Genomic DNA, 15,926 nt, shown 5'->3' with positions numbered 1-15,926 from the left:
TGGCCCCGTCCAACCTGGTCTTGAACACCTCCAAGGACGGGGCATCCACAACCTCCCTGGGCAGCCTGTTCCAGGACCTAACCACTCTTCTAGTAAAGAACTTTCCCCTAACATCCAACCTAAATCTTCCCTCCTTCAACTTAAAACCATTTCCCCTAGTCCTGCTATTATCAGCCCTTTCGAAGAGTTTACTCCCCTCCTGGGAGTAAGTTCCCTTCAGGTACTGAAAGGCTGCAATGAGGTCACCCCGCAACCTTCTCTTCTCCAGGCTGAACAAACCCAACTCCCTCAGCCTGTCCTCATAGGGGAGGTGCTCCAGCCCCCTGATCATCTTTGTGGCCCTCCTCTGGACCCTTTCCAAAATCTCCATATCTTTTTTGTACTGAGGGCTCCACACCTGGACACAGTACTCCAGATGAGGCCTCACAAGAGCAGAGTAGAGAGGGACGATCACCTCCCTATCCCTGCTGACCACCCCTCTCCTGATGGAGCCCAGGATCCCATTTGCTTTCCGGGCTCAGAATAATGTCAGAGTTACAAAACTTGACTACCCACAGGCAAGTTTACACTGAAAAATCAGATCAATCCTATCAGCAGACAGTGACTTTGTCAAGCCCCAGGACAGTCCCTGCAAGGCAGAAGTGCCCTCCAACAGGCAAAGGCATCTAGAGGTATTTAATGGAAAGCAATGCTTAACTGCAATATGAAACAGAGCAGGCACACTTCATCAAGAGTTTTCAGTACTCTGGTTTTCTGCTCATCCTCCCTGAAGTTTGGCCACGTGTCTGCTCCATGCTGCCCTAAGCAGTGCCATTGAGCTGCCCATCTTGCCAAGCTCTCATATTATCCTGTCCCCACCCTGTTCTCTTGAATCTTCTCCCCCTGCATACACACAGGGCTCCTTCAGGAAGGCTCTGCCTCCTTTCCCTCCTGAGAGCTCCACCTGGCTCAGTCACTCTCTTTTTAATGGAACACATCATAGAACCACAGCACAAACAAGTAAAAACAAATACCAGCTATCCTACCAGGGCCAAGAACACTTAAAGGGTTTGACTGGTTTGGCCCCAGCAGAAGTCAAAACAAAGGGATGTCTATCTGAACCCTCAAGTGTCCACAGACTAAATTACCCCTTCTGCCTTCATTCATGTCAGCTCTTATATCTGTGCTAATTAGGCAGGAAGGAACTTGCACAATGACTCTCAGCACTCTACCTTGCACCAGTCTATGTAGTGGAGAATTTGGTTTTCAGATGGAGTAAACTCAGGCTTCAAAGAAGACAGGACAAGTGTGATCCAGTAGGTCTCCAGTTTGCATACAGGAGACACATCAATGACAACAGAACTCCCCTTCTCACATTGTGGCTCCCTTCTTACATTGTAAGGGATTCTGCTGTTCTTCTCTACGTGTATGGGATAAATGTTGTTTGCAAGCTCAAGTCTGGAGTCCCACACATGCATCTCTCCCTCAGTAGGTGAGACTTGGCCCATCTGAAATAGTAATGCTCTTTCTTACCTTGGACAGACAGTTCTGCAATGGTCCTGCTCCCTTCTTTCATCTCACAGATATAGACAGCATCATCATCTGCAGTGACGTTCTGGACTGTGAGCCGGCGATACGTGCCCTCTTCTTCTATGTTGTATTTCTTGCTCTGCCGTAGTTTAGTTTCCTCCTTGAACCAAGAAGTCTCCGTACTGGGAACAGGCACTTCACACTGGAAGGTGGCAGATTCCTTCTCCCAGACTTCAAGATCCTTCAGTTTTTCCTTGAAGGGTATTGGAGGTTCTTCGGGGTATTAAAAAGAAAGGAGAAACAAGAATTTGTGGCAGCTTAGATTAAGAGACATGAAAAAAAACACCTCAGTAAGAAAGACTCAAACCCTGTGACAAGAAGTAGGACCACGAGGGGCTGCAAGGCCATGGGGGGCTATAGGGCACCATGAGCCCTCCCTTCAGCTTCCACACCAAACATTGGCCCTAAAATATCCCAGAGCTGAGCCCTGATGACCAGGACCCTCCATGTTGTATCACTGGGATCTGAGTTGGGCAGACTATTGCTTGCAAGTAGAAGGGGTGCATAAATCACTTCTGAGAAAGAAGGGCTGATGTACGAACATGAAAACCTATTTTGCAGCCTGCAACACTTTCTGTTGGTCAGAGCATGGCTTAAAAGTTAACCATCTTTTGGCAGCTGAACCATGGTCTGTCCCTCCTGCCCCACCACTAGGAAAATAGTAGAAGGCACTGATGCTAAATACTGCTTAGGTTGTTATTCTGGAGCTGGAACTCCACTGGGAACCCATACAATATTTAAGCAAGAAGGACATGCCTTTTGGGTTAACGTGCCTCATTTCAAGGCAAGTCAAAGTCTTTTCTCAAAAAGTCGTCAGCTGTGGTAACACGGCCCTTTCTCCACATTAATTACCTCTTTCTCTCTATCCAAAAGGCAGCTTGAACTCCTCTATCTCACATCTGAAAGCACCCCATTTGGTCAGGGGGAATGAAGTGGATGCGATGCTCTTACCAAGTGACCAAGCAAGAGGATGATGTCAAGAATGCATTTATAGGAACAGTGCCAGCATTGAAGAAGTGAATACAATGCAGTTGTGTGAGATAGGAGGGATTTTGGAGCTGACTATGAGAGCACAGTGATGTGCCAAGGGCCAGAAGAACATACAAGGCACACCTGAGAAATACACAGGCTTGTTTCCCTACTTAAAGCCATGTCATTAACACCTCTCTCCTTACAGCCACTGAGAGGTCACAGATATAATCTGAAAACAACTTTGCTTTCACTCTCTTGACATATGCACACATCTTATTTTGCTCTGGATGAGGCTTCAGAGAGACAGCAGAGACCGCAGCTGACAAATTAAATTAAAGACTGCTATTTTCCCAGCCCATTGCTTTTTCCTGCTTCAGGGATGTGTGAGAAAGGCTCTGAAACCCACCATTCATTTTAATTCCTGAACAAATCTTCATCTTCCCTATGTAGTCTAACAAGCTTGTGGTCAGTCATCAGGCAAAAGAGGTTAATTTGGGTAATATTTACATGAAAAAGACCCTTAGTGTATTTTCTACTTAACTAGCCAAATAGGAAAATAACTAAACACATTCATGCACTGGTCAGGATGATAAGTGGAGCAGAGACTTCTACATCTCCTTCTTTCACACCATACTGGGCTGCAGTCTGCCAGGCTGGGCAAATTCTCCAATGGAGGGACCCGTCTTTGATGTATCTGTACAGTACCCAACACAATTCAGAGAAACATTCTGTGCTGTAACTGCCAGAGGGAGTTCAGAAAGAGGTGCTGCAGATGTTGGCATTACATTCCATCTGTCAGCCTCCATGAATATTGACTGCCCAGTTCTAAATGGCTGTTTGTCATCTATTACTCTTCTACAAGGTAACTCTCATTTTAAGTTCATCCTAAGTATGATTCCAATATGGAAGATAAAGGCATTTGGCAACCAGCTACTTTCTTCCTTCTGCCCAAGGAGGCTGTGGATGCCCCATCCCTGCAGGCATTCAAGGCCAGGCTGGATGTGGCTCTGGGCAGCCTGGGCTGCTGGTTGGTGACCCTGCACACAGCAGGGGGTTGGAATGAGATGATCTCTGTGGTCCCTTTCAACCCAGGCCATCCTGTGATTCTATGATTATCCAAAATGTTCAGAATACCTAAAAAACGCCCTTGGAATTAAAGCAGAAAGCATGTTCATCTGAGGTCACATGCAACATAATTCTCATTAAAAAGCTCTGTTTGATATAAATGCCACCAAAAGTATGGAAAAAAGTCTTTGCAAGAACTCCAGATCAGCCTTTCTCTATAAGCATTTAGTTCCATGCAAGCTCAGTGGTCTGAATTTGAGCACCAGTTCTACTTAGTTCTTACAGCGTCTCAGCTCCCAGCACGACTCATTTCCATTCACACAGAATGCCCTGAGAGGTCATTGAAATTCATCTCTACTGTCAGGATGAATTTCTTTTAAATGATGAATTCTCCACACTTTTTTACAGTACGTTTTTTTTCCTACTTGTCTGATTTTAGCCAAAGCAACAAATGCTCAATAAAGCGTATGAGGGCAATAAAAGCATTGCTATAGAAGGAGAAAAATGAGATCTACAAAGTTCAGTCTACTGGGAAAAATGTGAAATGGAAAGAAGCAAAGCGTAGCCCTGAGGGATCGTGGAACAAGAGCAGCTCATAGAGTTGGTAGAGAACTGCAAGAGCTTAAACCAGCTATGAATTTGGCTGCTTGTCCTGAAAACACGTCTCCAGCATCATAAACTTCTGTTTGGTCCATACCAACCAGCATTGCAATGAGGTGATGTTATGTTTTAAATACAGGCCCTGCTAACACATATTTTGCTAAGAATAGTTGTAGCCTGCAGAGAATCTGGAGTCTCCTTAACCTTCCCAATGTGTATAAGCCCTCCCAACCTGGGCTTTCACCTGCCTGCACTTCCTTTTGCCTCCTTTTGGCCTTCTTTAGTGCTCCCCATCTATTATTCAAGAGGCATTTTTTTTCCAGGAGTGATTCAATCACAGTAAGAACACAGCAAATACTTCAAAAGGAACAATCTGAAGGTACACAAACTCCCGTTGCCTCATTCCTTCATTTCTTTCCTTAGTTACAGTGCTTCCCATATTGCCTTTGTACCTCCATACTTCTCACGTTGCTGTTCTCTTTCAGATCTCAGATGATGCCAGCAGTCACCCACCATCATTTCATATCAGAGGAAGAAAGAAGTGGCAAATATATTGTCTCTCAAATTCCTGTGTTTAAATTATGTACTGTACATGGACCAGAGTGCCTGGATTGCAGTTAAACCCATGAAGCTTTCCTACCCAGGTATCATACATAGAATCATAGAATGGCCTGGGTTGAAAAGGACCACAATGCTCATCCAGTTTCAACCCCCTCCCTTGGGCAGGGTCACCAACCACCAGGCCAGGCTGCCCAGAGCCACATCCAGCCTGGCCTTGAATGCCTGCATCCACAACTCTCTGTGGATCTGTATCTATCTGTGCCTGTGGGTACTCACTGGGGAAGCAGCGTCACAAGCCCTCTAAATATTCTGTTATCTGCATACAATCCAATGCAGTCACATCATTCAGCCTCTTCTGCACAACTGAGCAAAGAGAAGATTGTGTGGCATGATGATCTACCCCTCAAAACATGACTGCAAGCAAACTAATGGCATCACCAATTGCATAAAGGACAGAATTAAAAGCTCTCTTAGTTGCTACATCATCCTGAGTTGTCTTTGGATAGATAAGGACTTCTTGTGACACAAATGAGAGCCAGTATTCAGGGCCTAATTATAACCAACACAAGTAGATTTTCCATGGCAGCTTTGGCCTGGTCAGAAAGCCCTACATGGTATAGTATCACAAAGAAACAGACCACAAACATTTCCACTTGAGCCCTCTGACTCACATCTCTTGACAATGGACATTGATGAATAGCCCTTTGCCACGGCGCTTGCTCCCAGACCTGCTGCTTCACATGCTTTGTCTGCTTTGGAACAGGCTGCACCCCATTGGGAATTATCAAACAAACACAGTGCAGTGCGTTTTGGAGCCAGACAGACACTAGATGAGGAATGGAGCTGGAGCCATGCTCAACAAGACCAGCTGCCCCAGAGCCTGGCTTGGTCTTCTCCTTTGAGTCCCATCTCATACGGTAATCACAGCTTTAGGGAAGAGCCAAATGCTCTTCTCAACACCACTCAGCACCTCCATGAGATGGCAATGAGTGGGACTGGTGCCAGTGAGCTGCATAGATTGAGTATCACCGATGGACACAGGGCATGAGTCACTGCTGGGAAAGACAATGAGAATGAAGAGAGGTCCAGAAGAGGGAAACCAAGAAACTAAATGACCAGTGTGTCTTACAGACCAGTATGGAATGCAGGCATTTCTTGTACATTTGAAACCCTGACACATTTTGCTACCAGTCCAAACAGTCAATTTTGCCATGCAAAAGGTTCTTTCGTTTTTGTTTTTTATGTCTCAGAATCAGTTTATAGGTGCTGTCTGGGTTTAAAACTGCCTGCTGAAGCCTTGCCAAATAGAAGTATGAAAATACAGGATTTCCTTTGTGAAAACAGAAGTGTGTGGTGGGATTGAACCCTATGGTGAACTTTAAATCCAGATCTGATTAAAATCTGGAGGGGAAGGTGGGGCTTTGGCACTCGCTGGAATCAGAGGATGACAGTTGATCTCTCTATGTTTTATAGTAGAGATCCAATTCATCCCCGCTGCCCTACAACGTGCCAGTTCTACATAGAGTCATTAAGGCTGAATAAAACCACTAAGATCATCTTGTCTAACCACGAACACAACACCACCATGCCCATTAAACCACATCACTCAAGGCAACATCCACTCACTTCCTGAACGCCTCCAGGAACAGTGACTCCACCACCTCCCTGGGCAGCCTGTTCCAATGCCTGACCACTCATTAGGAGAAGAAATTTGTCTGAATATCCACCCTGAAGCATCATCCATTCCTAGCTGAAGCTTGTTTACTGTGCATCCTAAAGCCCTTTAGTGATGAGACTCCTACCTCCCAGGTCACCTGTTCAAGTACTGTAACCTAATTTCAGTCCACAGGGCTTTTTATGTGCAACCCATCCTCCCTGTCTGCACTTTGGTAGCAGAAGCTTTGCCCAGTTTCACACCAAGCTGGAAGCATCACCATCCCCTTTGTAGGAGCAGATGGAGGCACTCACCTTTGACAGTGACCAACACAGAGCTATAGGTCTGCCCTGCCAGGTTGGAGGCTGTACAGGTGTACAGCCCGTTGTCCACTTGCTTGCAGTAGAGGATCTTCAGCACAAAGTTCTCCTGATCATCCTCATAGATGACATGCCTCCGCCCTTCCACGATGACCTCGTTATCCTTCTTCCACACGATCTCTGGCTTAGGCTCCCCGGTCACGTAGCAGCTCAGCTTGGCGTGCTTCCCTTCCGTCACACTACAGGTGCGTGTCAGCGTCCCAAATGTGGCATTGCGAGCCCCTTTGGTGGTGAGGCCGGCTGCCCTCTCATAATCCCGGGAGAGGCTGTAACCAATGCCAGACAGCCCTTCTGTTTTGGAGTAAGTCTGGGCTGATGTGGCATCAAGAACCCCATGGGAGATGTCCATCTTCCTGATCTCCTCCCTCCTCTTTTGCAAGTGAGACAACAGGGAGGTGGTTTTGCCACAGCTGGCATCGAAATGGCTGCCCGGGTTGGAAGAGCCCTGTGTTTCCACAACCAGTGCTGCGGAAGCGCTGGCAGAGCCGATGGGATTCTCGGCCCGACACGTATATGTGCCACTGTCCCCCAGCCGGGCACACTGAATGGTGAGAGCATTGGACTCCCCAGCTGACTCTATCTGGAAGCGGCCAGCATCAGCCCGGTTCCTCAGGTGTCTGCCATCTTTCTCCCAGTTCACAGAGAGGGGAGGGCTGCCTTGGACTTTGCATTTGAACATGGCATCCTCTCCCAAAGTTACTTTGATGGAGGAAGGTTTCTGGATGAAATATGGGGCTGACTCCGTGACTGTGGTCTCCTCTCCGACTTTGATACTAACAGCTGCAAAAGCTTCCCCGATGGTGTTCTTGGCACGGCAGATGTACTGGCCACTGTCCTCCAGGCTCAGATCATAGATAGTTAGCTGATAGAGGTCCCCATCTTCTGTGGTTTTAAACCTTCCCCCAGACTGGATGGGAAGTTTGTCCTTTTCCCAGCTCACAACTGGGATGGGGTTTCCAATGATCTGGCAGCTCAGTGTGGCATCTTTCCCCACAGACACCATAAACGCCTTTGGCCGGGTCAAGAATCGGGGGACTCCACTGAACGAGCTGTAATCCATCTTGGTTACCTAAAGGGTGGGAAAGAGAAATGTCACAAGCAAACAGATTAGATGGTGCAAGCAAACAACTGCTGCACTTTTGTGGTATCAGGACATTTGTCATCCAGAACAATCTGATTGGAGTACATTTCCACTGTCCTTTTTATTAGGGGTGAGAAGACCTCACATACTTCTTATGTCCAAACTGAGTGATGTGAATCTGCTGAGACAGCAACCCATTTTCCAACTGAAGTCACTGGGTAAAAAGCAAGTCTTTGGGGAGTACATCCACAAACAGCATGATGGCAATAGGAAAATGGTGAGTACTAATGCTATATACTATATGTGCTGATTTTGTATTCATAAAGACATTAAATTCTGAGTGATGGCTCTACCTATCAAGATACCTTATTTATGCCCATCTTCCTTTCATCTATTTTTTTTTCCACCCCAAGGCCTTGTTCTCTGAACCATATCCACACACACCTTACAGCAAACCCCATTCATGCAGTGGGACAGACATCCCCGCCCTACTATTGATACCATTTTTCTTTATTCCCAATTCTTATTGAACAAAACACTGAAATACACCCCCTTTGGCCACAATGTCAATAAATAAAAGCACTATGTGGCCGAGGGCTTCCTGGAATGACATCACCTGCTTATTGTGTCCAGTTCTGAGCCTTTCACTTCAAGAAGACAGGGAACTTCTTGAGACTGTGCAGTGAAGGGCTACAGAGATGATTGGGTCTGGGACATCTCTGTTAAGAGAAAACAGGGAATGCCCTGGAGCTGTTCAGCCTAGAGAAAGCTGAGATCCCTCTCATCAATGCTTACACATAACCAATGGGCAGGAGTCAAGTAAATGGGGCCAAGTTCTTGTTGTTGATACCTGGCAGCCCAAGGAGAGGTGGTGGAGTCGCCTTCTCTAGAGGCATCCAGAACCCACCTGGATGCTTCTCCTGTGCAACCTGCTGTAGGGAGAGGGAGGTTGGTCCTTTCCAGTCCCTGTTATTCTGGGATTAGTTGCATACCAGCTGTTTGGCAGCAAAGATCAAGCAAGAAGAATCATAGAATCATTCGGGTTGTAAAAGACCACTGATATCTAGTCCAACTGTTAACCCATCCCCACCATGTGTACTAAACCATGTCCATCAGAGCTGTATCTCCACAGTTCCTGTACAGTTCCAGGGACAGCAATGCTCAGAACCAAAGCTGACAACAATTTTAGTGCCTCTCCATGCTGAGAAAGCCAGAAGCAATCAGTGGCACTCACTGTTTACAAAGCCCACCTGTCCTTGTGTAGCTGAACATCACAGCAGAGCACAGAACTTTGGGTCACCTGAACTCTGTGTGGCACACAAACTTTCCCTGTCCCTTCATTACTCCTGGGTATCCTTTCCCCTCTGCTGGAGTGAAACTACTTCAGATCCCTCAGGAGCAGCCCTGCTCTCTTCACGAGCATTTCTGAAATGAGCCAAGCACATCTAAAGGCACCAGAAACCCAAGTGCAGCAGCTGACTGTGCCTGGAAGAGGGATTAGAGCCCAGAATAGAGCTCTGTAAGGAGAGCAAACACCAGCTTTAAGCCTCTCTGGTGGCACAGTTTCTCCCTACACACTCCATGTCTCCAGGTGCACAATGCCAGACACTTTTGCATTGGCAACTTGCACGCCCTAAGCTATAGGAACAATTCAGAGGGTCTACAGAACTCTCACCTCTGTGTTCTTTCACCTTCAAAGTGCCACATACAGTGAAGCTACCAGGCACCGTGCTGGGAGGAACTCAAAGAAATAATAACCGGTCGCTGTGACAGAAATATCCTGCTTAATCCTATGGCAGCCTGGCTTCCCTGCTGGCCACACATCCACCCCCTCTCTCACCCAATGGCAGATGTCCTTTCCTCTTTCCCCTTCACATCCAGCAGAAAGCAGTAAGAACAAGCCAGAAACCTGCTTGGTTGCTTTAGCCACAATTCAGGCAGAGGATTCATCATGTTTTCCCTTTTTCTCCACCTCCTGTTGCAGTGCCTTACGGTGAACAAGCAAATGAATGATGGCAGAGTGGGTGGGAAATGGCTGGGCTGCTCACCTGCACCATGACCTTGGAGAAACTGCTTATTTCCTCATGTCTTGGTTTTCCTCCCATTTCTTCTTCATGTCAAAACAGGGATGGGCTCACACTCAGTGTATATGACAAGGTACTTGCCACAGTACTTAGAATCATATAATCATTAAGGTTGAAAAAGACCGCTAAGGTCACCCTAGTCCAACCATCTGTATACAACAAACCAGGCACGACATTAATAGCAAGTTATTCTTCATTCCATTTACTCTGCTGACAAACTGACATTAAAATTTAAGAATGGGAAAGTAGGGGCACAAAAATACACGATGGTGCTCATCTGAGTCATTACTACTATTGAAGATGGTATCACAGACTGCACCAGAAATCTGTGAACCAGTTTGCACTTCCTATTCCCTCTGAATGCATCCAACCTCTGTCTTCACTTGAGCTTTAAAAATATATTTTCCATAAACATTTACAAGGCTGCAAGCAGAGAAGCTACATGAATGGCTGAAAGATGCAGACCCAGGCATTGGGCTGGAGCCAAAGTACACTGAAGTCAGTGGAAATTTCCACTGAAGTCAATTGATGATCAGAGCCTTCTGCTCATTTGAGGCAGCAGAACTCTAATTGAGGGTGGTGAGATGCTGGGATTGAAGTTCATCCCTGGAGAATCGAGCAGTAGCATTTACTACAGTAAGAAAGAATAAATCAAAACAGGGACTTGGAACCCATACCCCAACCTTCTCTGCCCATTAGGCTGAATTTCAGGCTTCATCATAGCATCAAAATTGTTTGGCTCTGTCTTTGGAAGGCATTGACTTATTTCATCCTTCCCACACCAACTCCATTTCAGCTTCAAATCCATGATATGACAAAGAGGAAAAAGAAAACGATGTTTCTAACCTTGAAGTTTCTATGATTCCTTATTCCTCAGGTAGGCTGGACTAGTAAATACATGTTTTTTTACATCTAAATAGGAGAAAAGGCATCTTCCTTGATTAGACTGAGAAATAGATGCCATGTGGACATATTGCTGTAAAGCCAAGAGTTGATTTTTCATTAGTGCAATGTTTTAAGCAGTTTATTAAGCAAATACACTACTGTAGATTCTTTACAGGCACACACAAACTTCAGTGCCAATATCATCTCTGCAAATGTGAGGACTGCTGTCCTTATAACGATAGGACAACAAAACATGAATAAACCTCGTCAGTGCAAATGCCCCTTCCAATTAATCTCAGACATTTACCAGTGTCACGTTTCACTTTTTAATCCCACTGCGATGAATCATTTGCAGCAGAGATCACATTCACATGTGGGTATTTCTGAGCACACTGAGAGCAAAGTACACATCCATTGGCCTGGGTCTTTATCCATTCTATTTCTCCACTTTTTCATGTTTTGGGGAAAGAAGCACAAGTGTCAGATAATGCAAATAAGTCAAATGACTGCCCAGGAAACAACAGACAGCCATGCACACAGTCAGGGTTTCCCTGGAGATGATCCATAACTGTGGATATGTAGCACTGAGGGGCATCATGGTCAGTAGACATGATGGGGGTGGGCTGGGGTTGGAGATCTCAGAGGTCTTTTCCAACCTGAATGATTCTGAGATTCTAACATCTTCCTAAAGCTAAAACAGCTGCCTAAGTCTTAATGCAAACCAAAAGCACAGAGGTTCTCCAAAAACCACATTAAGGCCTGTTCTCTGCCTGCACGGTCATTGTCTCAGTCAGCTTTAGAGTTCACGTTTCCTGGACTTACTTCTGCAGCCCCCACGATAAGAGACAATGTAATTATGGAAGGTCCCTGTTTGAGTCCCAAATCCTTCAAAGAATATCACTAAAACATAAAGCTTCAGATAAAATCAAGGCAGCGATGGTATTCGTGAAGTTTACATGATACATCTGCCTGTATTTTTCCATCTAAAAAGAGGAAACTGCTCCGTGGGTGGGATGAGAAGCTGATGGGTCATGAAACGGGTAGTACAGATTTCCTTTGATGTTTTGAGTGCTGCTGAGCAGTAATCTCATTGCCTTACTGCTCCTAACAACCTCCCAGGGAACAGAGGTTAGAAAGCAGATGGCACAAATGCAGTGTGAGTTGTAAGCTCAGTGATGTCAGAGCTATGGACACCTACGAACCATTACAGCGGTGCTTCAGAGATGAAAGGCACAGCAGCACACCCAGTGCTCCGTGCCCATTAAGTCTCCAAATAAGGTGCACACAGATTTGCACAGATAGACTGATCTGAGATGACTGCATTCATCTGGCGCCTGCTTCATCAGAGCAGGAATGGGATCTGTCACTGAGGAGCTGGACACAGAGCTGAGCTTGGGCTACTCCGAATTCCACTGCAGTGAGGGACAGCAGATCTGGCACATCCAAAGGTCACTGGATGAGCAATGGAAGAGCTTTCTGTGGTGGCTGGAGGATAGGTGTGCTATAAGAGATGTAGGATGCAGAGAAGCCTGTGCAACAGACTAGGCCTACTGCACTAAGCTTCTGTCTCAACTCAGGGTAAGGCTCACTCACGTTCCATGTTGCCTCTGTAGTTGGCTAAAGCCCACAGGAAAGATTAAGGGAAGCTTCATAAGTGGCTATTTGAGCACATACGGTGCTCAGCACGAGCAACCCTGAGCAAAATTTGGCTGTGCTCACGACAGCTTTGACCCTCAGAGTTCAATTAGGGTTAATAACGCAGCAAGTATCTAGGAAGGGACCTGCAGCACCTCACAATCCTGGTACGAATCCTTTCTTAATGAACTAAAACAATTCCCAACAACTGGTAGCAAATAAAAGCATCAAACCTTTAGAAAATTCCAACAGATATTGTCCACATGGTTTGTGCAACTACTGGGCAACGTAGTCAGATCACCTTCCAGTCACATAAGCAATGTGTGATGGTTACACAGTTGGTGTAATACATGGGAGACTGAAGTGAAATAGATGACTTGTATTGGTTAAGTCCAATAGGCTACATGGCTTCTTCTTTTGTTTTCCTAAGCCTGAAGCCACCCAGGCTGCTCTGACCAAACATAAATAACATCTACAACACAGGGGAAATCTTAAGTGTAGGGTGATGCTTATTGCTGCTTCATGGGGGTGAAAAGGACAGAAATAGAGGGGAAATATAATTCCGGGAATAGGAGTGATGTAAATGCTAGTAAAGTCATCACAAGTCTCTTCCAATTGGGTTTTGCCTGTACCATCTCCTGAATGCAGGTGGCTGTGGCAGAACACCTACATCTGCTTAGGCAGCAAAGACAGGGAGCTTAAGCAAGTGAACCTGGAAGGTTCAGAAGCACAGTAGACTCACATTCAACTGTATCATTCAATTGATCCATTCCATAGACCTCTCTCTCCCTTGCAATAGAATCACAGCATCACTTAGATTAGCAAATATCTTCAAGATCACAAAGAGCTGCCACTGAACCACGTCCCTCACTGTCACCCCCAAGCATCCTTTATATACCCCCAAGGATGGGGACTCCAGCACTTGCCTGGGCAGCCCATTCCAGCAACTTCCCATGAAGAAATCCTTCCTAATATCCAGACTAAACCTCTTCTGACACAACTTGCAACCATGTCCTCGCACCCTATCACTTCTAACATGGATATCCATGAAGAAAACAGTCCTGAAACAAACACCCCCAACACTCATATACTTTCCCATCAGCATTAACAGAGAAATAAACTCACTTATATTAAGCTGGAAGATTTAGCACAGTGTAATTCCCATGGAAGGGAGCTGCGAAAAGACAACATCCATAGGGAGAAAGAATTCCCTCAATGAGCCGCGAGACTCCGGCCCCAGCACCTGTATTCTAACGAAGACATCATTGTCCTAACAGCCACTCCACCCCATTGAGCTGTGGGGACAAAAATAGCATCAGCTGTCGGGCTCCATCTCTGCCCATGGCTTGTCAAAGCCATTTGGAGAAATGTGAGGAGGGTGGGGGCTGTGGTTTCAATCTGTGTCGGCACCGGCAAGGAGCTCGGGGGGAAAGAGCTCTCACTGAGGATATTACCCTGCAAATAAAGCCCCAGAAAACACTTCTTGCTGTCACTTATTTTTCCAGGCTCTTCATGCAAGCTGCTATCAACGGTTTGGGGACAAATTACATCAAACTCAACAAACAGATATTTAATGCTGACTCTCCCCTATTCTCTCCTCTAATTTGATCCATGTTTCTTTTTTAACACAGACAGAAGTAAGCAAGCAATGCAATCCATGTTCACTGCCATCTCCATCTCTACCCTCAGCTCCATCTCCAAACGTGCTTCACAAAACACACTCCAGTGCAGTAACACTGACACAGAAACAACCTCACTCCTTCCACAGCCACAAACACCGTTCTCTTTTTTACCTCAAATGCCCAAATCTCACACCTTCCTGCAGCTGAAGGTTTCAGTCTTACCTGGAGCCTGAGGAGGTAAAAGTCCTTGGGCAGGGTGACAGAAAGCCGCTTCTTATAGAGATGACAGAAGGTGGAAGGGGGAAAAGGGGAACAGAGGACATAGGGGCACCATGTTGGCTTTGGTTCCCCCCTTTCCCCTTCAGCAAAATAAAACAGAAACCCCAGCGGCGATAAGGAAGCACGGCACAAGGTCCCCCCGAGTTCCCCGCAGTGCCTTCGCCACCCGGGGTTAGGCTGTGCCACCCCCTGCCCACCCCTCCTGGCTGTCACATTGCTGACGTGCTTTGCTTTCCCCCTACAGCACAGCTCCAAAATAGCTCTGGGTGTCATTTACCGGAGAGATTAGGTTTCCTGCAGGAGAAAAGAGAAAGGGCATGGTTTGGGGACTGGCTGGGACAGGGGGAAATCAGAGGTAGTACAGGGAACAGAGTGGGACAGAGCTGCTCAGGTCCATCCCACAGTCAAGAGATAAAGGGACCAAGAAGAGGCAGAGACCAACTTCACCTTCAGACACTGCTCCTCACTAAAGGAATCACTAAATCATTCCAGTTGGAAAAGACTTCTAAGATCCCCAGTCCAACCCCAACCCATCCCCACTGTGTCCTCTGACTGCGTCCCTCGGTGCCACATTTACACATCTATTGATCACCTTTCTCAAAGGCACCAGCCTGATCATAGGTGTATTTAGAAACCCCCAGGCAAAGTTGGTACATTGGCCAATGAGCAGCAGTAGTAAAGCAATCTCTCCCTTTTTGCAGCATGAATCTTCTCTAAACACTGAAGAAATTGTTTTGAGTTTAAAACCCAGTCCTGCTATTGATCTGGGAGCCATAACAGACCCAGATGTCTGCCCCTCCGCCACTTCATCTCCTTATGGCTATCAGGAGGGAACTACGAGATATGCTTATTTATGGCAGCAAACAAAGCAGATAACATTCTGAGTGTCTGAGAGCAGCGATCAGCTGGAGGCACAGCAATATCAAGGTTGGAAAAGACCACAGTCAGATTGTCCAGCCCAACCACCACCCTGTATCCTCCATGAAGTGTTTACTCAGTCACTTTCCAGAGGAAGATCCCAAAGGGGGCTATTAGAAACATTGAATGTAGGAGTTGAAAAGAGGAAGAGGGACCAAAGGCAGGGGAACACAGCAGCTGTGCAATGCACAATATCAATGTACAGTTATTGAGGCTGCTTCTGTCTTGGTCTACATGTAGCAGGAACCTCAGTTTTGAAGCCTCTAGTTAAGTCTCACACTGGGTTTGTGTTGGGTGAAAACTAAAACCCAGTACGATCTGGATGCAAGTGAGGTTACATTAGAAGAAAAGCTGAAGGAGAAGGTGATGAAGGAAAGTAGTGAGATCAGAAGGACTCCATCAGCATAACACAAGGGGATGGACAAGGATGTTGGCCAACAACAGACATCGAAACCATCCAGTGGTACAAGTAGCACTGGTTTTTCTGCACAGAATTTGGGCATGGAGAGATGGAATGTTTCTTCCCATGTTCCCCGTTCCTTTTGAGTCAAAATATAATCAAGTTAATCTCAAAAATGACTTTAAAGCTGTAGGGTTGAGGTGGGAAAAATAACATACCTA

The 15,926-nt window shown here is 46.2% G+C and overlaps 1 protein-coding gene across 9 annotated transcripts in view; it reads right to left on the bottom strand.

The window, feature by feature from the left end:
- The window catches only part of OBSCN (obscurin, cytoskeletal calmodulin and titin-interacting RhoGEF), a 151,413-nt gene extending 136,831 nt beyond the window's left edge, over positions 1-14,582 (bottom strand). For all 9 annotated transcript variants that reach the window (XM_085539138.1, XM_085539139.1, XM_085539140.1 and 6 more), the window contains exons 1-3: positions 14,331-14,582; positions 6,736-7,870; positions 1,513-1,782 (exon numbers count right to left, since the gene is read on the bottom strand). In XM_085539138.1, coding sequence (XP_085395264.1) covers positions 1,513-1,782; positions 6,736-7,861 — 1,396 coding nt within the window. In that variant the 5' untranslated portion in view covers positions 7,862-7,870; positions 14,331-14,582. The remainder of the gene's footprint in view (positions 1-1,512; positions 1,783-6,735; positions 7,871-14,330) is intronic.
- Between the last annotated feature and the right edge of the window lie 1,344 nt (positions 14,583-15,926).

Source organism: Coturnix japonica, chromosome 2 (genome assembly GCF_054131305.1).
Source record: "Coturnix japonica strain WE chromosome 2, WE-NBRP24, whole genome shotgun sequence".
NCBI classification, from domain to species: domain Eukaryota; kingdom Metazoa; phylum Chordata; class Aves; order Galliformes; family Phasianidae; genus Coturnix; species Coturnix japonica.
Note: the sequence above shows the minus strand (reverse complement) of the source record. Positions and strands in the feature narration are given on the sequence as shown.